Source organism: Suncus etruscus, chromosome 11, assembly GCF_024139225.1.
Source record: "Suncus etruscus isolate mSunEtr1 chromosome 11, mSunEtr1.pri.cur, whole genome shotgun sequence".
Taxonomy (NCBI): domain Eukaryota; kingdom Metazoa; phylum Chordata; class Mammalia; order Eulipotyphla; family Soricidae; genus Suncus; species Suncus etruscus.
Window position 1 is genome coordinate 36,105,485 of NC_064858.1, and position 12,326 is coordinate 36,117,810.

The 12,326-nt window shown below is 43.1% G+C and overlaps 2 protein-coding genes and 1 non-coding gene across 3 annotated transcripts in view; 1 reads left to right on the top strand and 2 right to left on the bottom strand.

Moving 5' to 3' along the window:
* BORCS5 (BLOC-1 related complex subunit 5) overlaps positions 1–12,326 on the bottom strand; it is a 714,757-nt gene that overhangs the window by 499,441 nt on the left and 202,990 nt on the right. The window lies entirely within an intron of this gene.
* ETV6 (ETS variant transcription factor 6) overlaps positions 1–12,326 on the bottom strand; it is a 245,923-nt gene that overhangs the window by 40,638 nt on the left and 192,959 nt on the right. The window contains 1 exon segment of the mRNA XM_049783341.1: positions 7,052–7,186. Within this exon segment, the coding sequence (XP_049639298.1) occupies positions 7,052–7,186 (135 nt within the window).
* LOC126023094 (small nucleolar RNA SNORA9) lies at positions 6,382–6,512 on the top strand. The gene has a single exon (XR_007500306.1). It is a non-coding gene; the product is annotated as a small nucleolar RNA SNORA9 (small nucleolar RNA).

A 12,326-nucleotide genomic window follows, 5' to 3' on the forward strand; every position in this document is an offset into this window, starting at 1 on the left:
CAGGAAGAAAATTTCCAGGAAGAATCAATGGTCAAGAACATCATTAAAGAGAAACTTCCAGAGCTAAAGAATATATGTGATCAAATCCTGCATGCCCGAAGAGTACCAACCAAAAGAGACCCCAGAAAACCACCCCAAGACACATCCTAGTCACAATGACAAATCCCACAGATAGAGACAGAATTCTGAAAACAGCAAGATCAAAAGGGGAAATCATGTTCAAGCAAGCTTCCCTGAGATTTACAGCAGACCTGTCACCAGAAACGCTCAATGCCAGAAAGCAGTGGTGGGATATTGTGACAAGACTGAATGAAATGAATGCTTCACCCAGAATACTGGTACCCAGCAAAACTCACTTTCCGGTTTGATGGAAGGAATACATGGTTTCACAGACAAAAAAACAGCTCAGAAACTTCACAGACACAAAACCAGTCTTAAGAGAAAAACTGAAAGACCTAATCTAAGACAAGACTACCCAAAAGACACACCAAATTTTGAAATAAAGATGGCGTTAAATCCCAGGACAATTCTTTCTCTCAACGTCAATGGACTAAATGCACCAGTTAAGAGACACAGAGTGGCCAAATGGATCAAAAAACTCAATCCAACCTTCTGCTGCCTACAAGAAACGCACCTGAATAGTCAGAACAAACATAGACTCAAAATAAAAGGCTGGAGAAAAGTTATCCAAGCAAACAACACCCATAAAAAAAGCTGGAGTGGCCATACTAATATCAGATAATGCAAACTTTATACTCAGGAAGGTTGTAAGGGACAAAGACGGAATTTTTATATTAATCAAGGGGTACGTAGAGCAGGAAGAATTCACTCTCCTAAACATATATGCACCGAATGAGGGGCCAGCAAAATATTTAATACAACTGCTGACAAATCTGAAAAATAATATCAACAACAACACAATAATTGTGGGGGACCTAAAACACGGCTTTGTCAACACTGGACAGGTCAACCAGACTGAAACCCAACAAGAATATACTAGACCTGAGGAGAAGAAATGGAAGAAAGAGGCCTAGTGGATATATATAGGACACTCCATCCCCAGAAACCTGGATACACATTTCTTCTCCAATGTACATGGACATTCTCCAGGATAGACTACATGCTGGCACATAAAACATACCTCCATAAGATCAAGAGGATAGAAATTTTGCAGACTACCTTCGCTGACCACAAGGCTCTGAAATTATTTGTGAACTCCAAAGGGACTCAGAAGAAACACTTTAACACCTGGAAGTTAAACAGCAATCATGCTCAATAACCAGTGGGTCCGAGATGAAATCAAGGAGGAAATCAAAAGGTTCCTGGAAACAAATGACAATAAAGACACAAACTCTCAGAACTTATGGGACACAGCAAAAGCCGTACTGGAGAGGAAAATTTATAGCTTTGCAAGCACACATCAGGAAGGAGAAGGAGCTTACCTGAGTAGCTTAATGACACAGCTAATAGAACTAGAAAATGCTCAACAAAAGGACCCAAGAACAGGAAGACAGAAGGAAATAACAAAGCTGAGAGCAGAAATCAACGAAGTGGAAACTCAAAAAAACAATCCGAAAGATCAACGAAAGCAGAAGTTGGTTCTTTGAAAAAATAAAACAAGATTGATAGACCACTGGCAAAACCTAACAAAGAAAGAGAGAGAGAGAAACTTGATAACTCGTATCAGGAATGAAAAAGGAGAGATCACTACTGATATGACAGAGATTCAAAGGGTAATCCAGAAACTACTTTGAAAAACTCTACGCCACTAAAAATGAGAACCTGGAAGAAATGGATAAATTCTTGGACTCTTATAATCTTCCACGGTTGAAGGAAGAGGATGTAGCATATCTAAACACCCCCATCACCATTGATGAAATTAAAACAGTAATCAATGTCTGCCGAAAAAACAAAAGCCCAGGTCCAGATGGATTCACTAATGAATTCTATCAAACTTTCCAAGAGGAACTACTGCCAATCTTGGCAAGACTCTTTCATGAAATTGAACAAACAGAAACACTTCCAAATAGCTTTTATGAAGCCAACATCACCTTGATACCTAAACCAGACAGAGACGCTACCAAAAAAGAAAATTACAGACCAATATCACTGATGAATGCAGATGCAAAGATCCTCAACAAAATCCTGGCAAATAGGATTCAATGCCTCATTAAGAAGATCATCCACTACGATCAAGTAGGTTTCATCCCAGGAATGCAAGGCTGGTTTAACATCCGTAAATCTATCAACATAATACACAACATCAATAACAAGAAAATAAAAACCACATGATCATATCAATAGATGCAGAGAAAGCATTTGATAAGGTCCAACACCCATCTTGATCAAAACTCTCAGCAAGATGGGAATGGAGGGAACCTTTCTCAATATAGTGAAGGCCATCTACCACAAGCCAGTGGCAAATATTATCCTCAATGGAGAAAAACTGAAAGCCTTCCCTCTAAATTCTGGCACAAGACAAGGCTGTCCTCTCTCACCACTCCTATTCAACATAGCACTGGAGTACTTGCTATAGCGATTAGGCAAGAAAAGGATATCAAGGGAATCCAGATAGGAAAGGAAGAAGTCAAGCTCTCACTGTTTGCAGATGACATGATACTCTACTTAGAAAACCCTAAGACTCTATCAAAAAGCTTCTAGAAACAATAGACCTCAAATTAGCAAGGTGGCAGGCTACAAAATTAACACACAAAAATCAATGGCCTTTCTATACACCAACAGTAATAAAGAAGAAATGGACATTAAGAAAACAACCCCATTCACAATAGTACCACACAAACTCAAATATCTTGGAATCAACTTGACTAAATATGTGAAGGACCTATACAAAGAAAACTATAAAACTCTGCTCCAAGAAATAAGAGAGGACACACGGAAATGGAAACACATACCCTGCTCATGGATTGGCAGGATTAACATCATCAAAATGTCAATACTCCCCAAGGCATTATACAGATTTAATGCCATCCCCTCTAAAGATACCCATGACATTCTTCAAAGAAGTGGATCAGACACTTTGAAATTCATTTGGAACAATAAACACCCTCGAATAGCTAAAGCAATCATTGGGAAAAAAGAATATGGGAGGAATTACTTTCCCAACTTTAAACTGTACTACAAAGCAACAGTTATCAAAACAGCATGGTATTGGAATAAGGATAGGTCCTCAGATCAGTGGAATAGGCTTGAATACTCAGAAAATGGTTCCCCAGAGATACAACCATCTAATTTTTGATAAAGGAGCAGGAAATCCTAAATGGAGCAGGGAAAGCCTCTTCAACAAGTGGTGTTGCACAATTGGATAGCCACTTGCAAAAAATTAAACCTTAGACCCCCAGCTAACATCATGTACAAAGGTAAAATCCAAATGGATTAAAGACCTCGATATCAGCCCCAAAACCATAAGATATATAGAACAGCACATAGGCAAAACACTACAGGACATTACAGGCATCTTCAAGGAGGAAACTGCACTCTCCAAGCAAGTGAAAGCAGAGATTAACAGATGGGAATATATTAAGCTGAGAAGCTTCTGCACCTCAAAGGAAATAGTGCCCAGGATACAAGAGCCACCCACTGAGTGGGAGAAACTATTCACCCAATACCCATCAGATAAGGGGCTAATCTCCAAAATATACAAGGCACTGACAGAACTTTACAAGAAAAAAACATCTAACCCCATCAAAAAATGGGGAGAAGAAATGAACAGACACTTTGACAAAGAAGAAATACGCATGGCCAAAAGACACATGAAAAAATGTTCCACATCACTAATCATCAGGGAGATGCAAATCAAAACAACGATGAGATACCACCTCACACCCCAGAGAATGGCACACATCACAAAGAATGAGAATAAACAGTGTTGGCGGGGATGTGGAGAGAAAGGAACTCTTATCCACTGCTGGTGGGAATGCTGTCTAGTTCAACCTTTATGGAAAGCGATATGGAGATTCCTCCAAAAACTGGAAATCGAGCTCCCATACGATCCAGCTATACCACTCCTAGGAATATACCCTAGGAACACAAAAATACAATACAAAAACCCCTTCCTTACACCTATATTCATTGCAGCTCTATTTACCATAGCAAGACTCTGGAAACAACCAAGATGCCCTTCAACAGATGAATGGCTAAAGAAACTGTGGTACATATACACAATGGAATATTATGCAGCTGTCAGGAGAGATGAAGTCATGAATTTTCCTATACATGGATGTACATGGAATCTATTATGCTGAGTGAAATAAGTCAGAGAGAGAGAGAAAAACGCAGAATGGTCTCACTCATCTATGGGTTTTAAGAAAAATGAAAGACACCCTTGTAATAATAATTTTCAGACACAAAAGAGAAAAGAGCTGGAAGTTCCAGCTCACCCTCAGGAAGCTCACCACAAAGAGTGATGAGTTTAGTTAGAGAAATAACTACATTTTGAACTGTCCTAATATTGAGAATGTATGAGGGAAATGTAGAGCCTGTTTAGGGTACAGGCGGGGGTTGGGTGGGGAGGAGGGTGATTTGGGACTTGGGTGATGGGAATGTTGCACTGGTGATGGGTGGTGTTCCTTTTATGACTGAAACCCAAACACAATCATGTATGTAATCAAGGTGTTTAAATAAAAAAAAAATTAAAAAAAAAAAAAAAAAATTTAGCCAGGGTAAAGCTGGAGAAGAAAGGATTCGAGAGACAGGCAGGGTGTGCGCGTTAAAGGCTTGTTTATTCTCCATCCTCAGAGCGGAGTGCGGGCACCCACTGAGAAAGCCCCAGTGCCCGGAGTCAACCTCTCTTTTGTGAAGTGTTAATTAAGAAAAACAAATACCTTCTCATTTTTTAATTTGCTAAATCACACTGCAAAAACATCAGCCCAGACCCTGAGGAAGATTGATCAAATTTAAGGAAATGCTCTAGGGTTTTAGACAATTCTGGATCGTCATAATAATATTCAAGTTTAAAGGTATCACTGGGGTAGTGGTGACACAAGCACCCAGTTTAGCTTGTTTGGACTACAAACTTGTTTGGACTGGGGTGACCCTGGTGGTCCCTGACATTGCAGGGCCAGTGCATGAGAGTGTTCTTGGGTCTGAGAATTTAACTGACCCAGTTGTCTGAGAATTGACGGGAGTTGCCTCCAGACCCCGCCAGAGCACTTTTAGGAGTCCTTTCTTCTTGGGGGGGATATATTATTTGTGGGGGCTGGGGATGTGATTTAAATGGCAGAGCACCTTCTTGCATATGTGAGGCTCTAGGCATGATCCCTCATACCATCAGATATGTGGTCCTCGAGCCCTGCTGGGAAGAATCCTGGTACCACTACCAACACTACACAACCACATTACTATATGTGTCTTGTACAGATGGGCTGAGTCGGGGACACATCAAGGGGCTGTGAACCACTGTTCAATGGAAGAATGCTCAATAGCAGACTGTCACACACTCTTCACACTGACTTCTCCAGAAACCTGTTGAGGGCCACAGTTCAAGTCCAGTCTGCGGTTCTGTTTTCTACCAAGGCCTTTGTGGTGACATGAGAAGACTGGCACAAGGGCAGGGGCAATAAATGCTCAGGCCAAACACACCCACCTGTGGGCAGTAAGGAGGAAATCCATGGTCCTATTCAGTGTTTACAGGGCTTGAGTCTTTTTTCTTCCCTCAACATTTCTTACCCTTGGCTGGCAAACTGCCAGGGACTCCTGTTTCCCAGAAGGAAAGGGCTGGGGCTGGGAGGTGGCTCTGTGGTAAGGCACACACCTTGCACACCAGCATCATAGAAAAAAGGATACAGTACTAAAAAAATGTGATAAAAATCAAAATGGAGATGGTTGGTGAAGCAGAGATAACTCATGGGCTTGGTTAGCTTATGCTCTATGTAGTGGGGATAGGTTTGGAATTTTTTTTTTTTTTTTTTTTTTTTGTGCCAGTGGTTTCTGCAGTGCTCAGGGGTTACTCCTGGCTCCATGCTTAGAAATTGCTCCTGGCAGGCATGGGGGACCATATGGGATGCCGGGATTTGAACCGATGACCTTCTGCATGAAAGGCAAACACCTAACCTCCATGCTATCTCTCCGGCCCCAGGTTTGGATTATTTTCTAAGAAAAGATTGCAGGATCCTTGAGTGTTAATGCATAGAGTGTTCCCAAGTAATTATTATTAGTTTTTGTTTGTTTGGGGGCCACACCTGCCTGTGCCCAAGGGCTACTCCTGGCAGACTCAGAGGACCACATGTGATGCTGGGGACTGAACCCAGGTCAGCTACATGCAAGGCAAATATCTTATCCGTTAGACTATCAGTCCAACTCCTACCAAGTAATTAAAAAACAGTAAAATGGAGAAAAATTAAACAAACATAAATATCACAACATGTGCAAGCCTCCAGCATGCCTGGGTCTGGGGTGCCCTGTGCATTCCTACAGTGCTTGCGAGAACAAGATGAAATGGTTTGAGGCCTTGCCCTGCTTCCTCCAGAGCAAGGTTATAGAAATTTCAAATAATTAAAACATTTATAATGTATTTATTTTATAAACCTATCACTTTGCAGAGTGATTTGTCATTACAGTACATCTTTCCATAAGCCAAAGCTTCTGTAACCAACCTTGATTTTTTTATTATAATTAGAATTTAAAAATAAAAAAAAATAAATATTACAACATGAGATACTTGATTCCTCTGAGGTTTTCCCCTACCCTTAGCTAGGCATAGTTTCTGCTTTATCACTGCTGAGCAGATTTACAGAATCTTCCAGAACCAGTTCCTTCACAACGCCAGCCCTGCTGCCTAGAAGCAAGCTCCCTTCCGTTCTCTCTTTGGTGCCCACTATTACAGCCAACCCTGGCATTCCCACATCCGTCTCATATTTTCACCTAGATCACAATGGCAGCGAAACACAAATATAAACATCACGCTTCCCAGATTTCCTCCAGGGCCACCTCCTACAAACACTTAATCACGACATGGCAAGAAAGTAGGGAGGGAGGGATGAAAGAACCAATGGAAACCTCCTGCATTTGTCTAGTTTGAGGGCCCTCCTTTTACCTTCTTCATGGTTCTGATGCAACAGGACTTCTGGCTGGGTGTGAAGAGAATTTCCAGGGTGGAAGAACGGTGGGAAAAGAATTCGAGGTTTCCTCTGCTTCAGAATATGCTGAAGGAGTTCATACAGAACATCGCCTAGGAAAATAAAGAAAGAGGAATTGAGAAGTGGGTAGACTCTCACCAACTACTAGTTATTGAGCTTGGCATTGCCTGGTACAACCAAACAGGCAAAGGCCATCTGCCTTCATGGAGCCATGAGGACAGGAAGGGCACCTGGCATGCAGCCACTGCCATGTGTTTCGTCATCTTAGAAAACTTTCTTGATTTAGGAACAAAGTACTGATATGTATTTTTTAACTATATGTACAAAAAGTTTAAGAAGGGCTGGAGAGGGGGCTGGAGAGATAGCACAGCGGTAGGGTATTTGCCTTGCATATGAACGATCTGGGACAGATCCAGGTTTGATTCCCGGCATTCCCCATGCCTGCCAGGGGTGATTTCTGAGTGCAGAGCCATGAGTAACCCCTGGGTGCAGCTGGGTATGGCCCAAAAACCAAAAGAAAAAAAAAAAAAGAAGGGCTGGAGAGAGAGCTAAACAGGCTGAACAAGCACATGCTTTGCATGAGGAAACAGTGGGTCTGACACCCAGCATTTCATGGTTCCCTGTGCATCACCAGGGGTGGCATCTCAATACTAAGCTAAGAGTGGACACTGAGCACTGGTAGATTTGCTTCAAAAACCAAAACTGAAAAAAATTTAAGAAATTCAAGAAGCCAGGCCAGAGAGATAGCATGGAGGTAGGTCATTTGCCTTGCATGTAGAAGGAAGGTGGTTCGAATCCCAGCATCCCATATCGTCCTCCGAGCTTGCCAGGAGCAATTTTTGAGCGTAGAGCCAGGAGTAACTCCTGAGTGCTGCCGGGTGTGACTCAAGAACCAAAACCAAAACAAAACAAAAAAAGAAAATCCCCTCTGAACAGGATTACGCTCATGAGTTTACAGCTACCAAGGTTCCCTCTTTTTCCTTTTGTCTGGAGCTGAGACTGACTGCTTTACATCTGGATGCATTAGATGTTATTGGAAATTCAGGGGGGGTATCTAAACTTTACTAAAAACAATAACAAAAATCTAGGATTTTATTGGAAATGCTAAGTACTCCAAAGTTACTGCTCTAATTTTTGGGAAAAATCTTCGTCACAACCATCTTGGTGTGGGTCTCCGAATATCCCCAGAATTAACAAAGCCATTAAGCATAGTGCTAGAAACCTTCCTGAGAGAGGAAAGCCCTCCAATGTCAGGCAGAATGGAAATAAATATGAAAAAAAAAATTGCCAGCTCCGGCCAGAGGTGCTAACAAGCAAAGCCAAACAAGGGGGCTTTGGAACATTCCGGGATGCCTCTTTCCTTCCTTTAAAAATATACCTAGGCCTCGGTCCAAGTCTCTGAGCCAATCAACTTGGGGTGCCAGCCTCCTCTGCATACGGGCTGGTCTGAGCCAGAGGCCTCTATTCCATACAGTTGGTATTTGAAATGTCCACTGAGTACTTAATTATCAAAGAACCTGTCATGCTTTTGTCCCACCCCTTTGTGGAAGATCCAAGTTCAAAATGCAGGTGGGTGCCTCAAAACCCCTTGGGGTGGGTGATTAATCTTTAAAATACCACGGGCTTCTCACTGTCCCCCCACGCCCTTCCACAGACAGGAATGCAGTCAACACTTATACCAAACAATGGGTTTTTGTCTCTAATTTTAGCCATTTTTTTTGAACAGATACTTAAATTAACAACTTCATTTAACTGCATATTTTGGGCTATAGATATTACACACACACACACACACACACACACACACACACACACACACATATATATTTTCCAACTCCTTTGAACCCTAGATTTGTTCCATTTTCATTTCTTTCTGCAAATCTAACTCCTGCACCATCTGTGCCAAGTAAGATTCCAGGGCACACTTTGGCTTCTTTCCTGAGGTGTTCTGGTGTCTTTGCCCGGACATCATTCCTTCCTCTAACTTTACATTCTGGATAGTGGAGGACGCTGGCACACACGATTGCCTTTTGGAGCTGGGATGGTTTCAAAAATCTAATTCAAACCTAGTAGTCATGGCAATGTTGTCTCTGATGAGATGAGGAAACAGAGCCTGAAATACAGTCCTATTTTAATGATTCATATTTTAATCGCTTACAAAAATAAGTCCTTAATCAACACTTGGTTTCTCTCCACTCCCCCCCACCCCCCAGTTGACTGCTAGGTCTTGCTGAACTTTCTTAATTTCCATGGTCTTACACTCATGAAATTTTGTTTCCTGGGCCTGAGGAACTCTTTATTTCTGTGAGGTGCAGAATAGACAAGGAAAGCGTGGAGAAAGGTGTTCCTGTGATTACTATTACTAAAAAGGAGAAGGGGGGTCTGGACAAGTAGGCTGGCATGTTGGGGTGGGGTTGCACTGAGATGACAGCTGCAGGGCAGAGAGTCAGCACGCTGCACCGTGACCTTGAGCAACCATCTGAACAAAAAGGCAAAATACAAAAATTGACCAAAGTGAGGTCAGAAATGTGCTGAGGCAGAAATAAGGAAAAGATTCTAAAGGACCTGAGCGAGGATCTAAGGCATGATATCATGCAGCCCCAAGCCCTTCACTGGAGAGTTCTGGATGTTGATATTGAGAAGTCCCTGGGAATGGACAAGCTCTGGTGAGGCAGAAGTGCCCAAGGCAAACAAGTTCCAAGGAATGGAGAAGCTGTTGGGGTGGACAAGCTCTTGGAGATGGACAAACTCCTGGGATTAGAGCAGTGCACCTCAAATAGTGGGACGCGCCCCCCCCCCCACAAGGGGCGCATTTAACCTCAGCAAACACTTATCATAACAAGCTAAGCCCCGTGTTTATGTCTCTGTATGTCTCTGGAGCTGAGAGTTGCTGTGTCCTGCTTCAAACCCCGCTTCCAAAACCTATGCATTGCAAAATGTGCTCATTGTAGCCATTAATCCAGACATCACCTCTGATTAAAAAAAAATCAACTCAAATTATTTTATATATTTTTGTTTTGCAGGTTAAAGTTTTTTTGTTTTTTGTTTTTTTTTTTTTAAATAAAGATACTATTTATAGTCACACGGGGGGCATGAAAAATGTTTTCTTTTTCCTAGGAGGGCATGACAGAAAATAATTGAGAAGCACTGGATTAGAAAAACTCCAGAGGACAGATAAGCTCCTGGAGTGAAGAAGCTGCTGGGGGTGGAGAAACACAGGGGTGGGGTGGAAGAAGAGCTCCTGAGATTGACAGCTCAAACTGGTTCCTCTCTGCATTCACTGAAAGAGAGGACAGAGTGTGGTCAAGGGGAAGGGCACCTGCACTCACCGGGGTAAAACTAGGCCTTCCCCGCCTGAAAGCGGCCATGCCCACAGAACCAACTCACAGGGCAGTGAGAAGCTGTATTGACGTGAACCACAGAACAAACTCATCAACACGTGGGGAAAAAGCAAGAACTCAGTCAACTTGGGTGGTGACTGTTCTGACCACCATGGTTCGGTCAGTGCTGACACTGGCTTTGCTTCACAGACTGTGAAGCAATGAGTGTTCCCTTGGGGCCCCCAAAAATCTGAATTATGGCAGGGTTAGGGGCCCTCTGCAGAAGGTTCACCGAACTTGTTGGCCCATTCCCTCTTTGGACCCCTCACCATGGCTTGTGGGTATAGGCATCAAGGCTCTGACCCACCCCCTCCCTCCTCTAATCCCAAAGGTTCTGAGTGCTCAAGGGGACGGGGGGAGCAGAAGGATAAGCAGACTGATTGCTCCTGCAGCCAAAACTCAAGCTTTGAGGGGCCCAGCCAGAAAACAAACATAAGCACCACTTTATGTATAAAGGCTGATGGGCAGGAACATGGACCCAGGGCCCTGGGATGCAGGATAAGTAAGATGAATCTCAGAGGGTATGAATCTATGTTTCTCAGTGGGGCCAGAAAGATAGCATGGAGGTGAGGTGTTTGCCTTGCATGCAGAAGGACAGTGGTTCGAATCCCAGCATCCCATATGGTCCCCTGAGCTTGCCAGGAGCGATTTCTGAGTGTAGAGCCTGGAGTAACCCCCGACTGCTGCCAGGTGTGGCCCAACCGCCCCCCAAAGTTTCTCAGCACCCAAGGCCTCTCAGAGGGGAATAAAGCTGGTCAGAATCAAGTTCCTGTATAGCTCCTATGGGTGTAGGAGTGTTGGCCTGAGGGGCCGAAGAGAGAGTACAGGTATTATTGGGGTGCAGGATGCAGGCTCTCTCTCTCCCGCCTTCCCCCCTCCCCCCCAGAGAAGATGTATGTCAAAGTTTCTCAGACTAATTTGAACTTGTGTTTAGAAAAAACCCCTTACTATCCCCAAGAAGCTGCTTTGGCTGAGAACCCATGGTGGGCAGCTGGCATGGCATAAGAAGGCCTCTTTGGGACAATTTTATAGAGTGAACTGGAATCACTTGCAGTTTCATGTGCCTTGCTTCTCAGTTTGGTTTTGGGAAAAATAGAGAACATGGGTCCCACCCATAACAGTTTTTCAAAGAAACAGAACATTTTTCACCTTCTCCAGTGCCTCTGACCAGATTCCTCAACAGTCTCTTGGTATACAAGATGCAGATAGATGCAGGTGCCTCAATATCTACAAAGGTCTTGAGTGGAGGGGATATTTTAAATGAATGTAGACTCATGTGCCAGTTGAGAACAAAGTGGCATGAGCCACTGTGGGGTTTTCTAAGCGATCGCCCCTAGCCTGAGCTTGAAGGATACCACTTCAAGAATGTCTGACACATCTCTGTCTGTCTGACCAGAGAAGTAACCAGCTCTGACCAGACAAAGTGCTTCTATTACTCTATGCAATGGGACCAAGGTCAAGGTCAAGAAAGTAGTGCTTGGTTCCCGCATATCTTTAAACAACCTCATGATTCTTGCAGATACGTGCAAACAAGGCTTAGCTCTGAAGGTGTGGGCGGCTGGTCTCTCCATTGGCACAAGCCTTTGGGAAGAGCCAAGAACTATTTATGTCCCCAAATTACAAGCTTCAGGCATCATACTAAGATGTGTTTCTGGGTGCATGCATACGTACTTGTATACACATATACACATAAAAACTCACAAACCAAGCACACATACAATGTTTTACTGGTGACCGTGATGCCCATCCAAGTCAGGGGCCTATTTTCAGAACCATAAATTCTATTCTTTAACTTGTATGTGTTTAAAATGTCTAGAAGGAGAGGGAATAGAAGTGCTATTAGCTTCTGAAT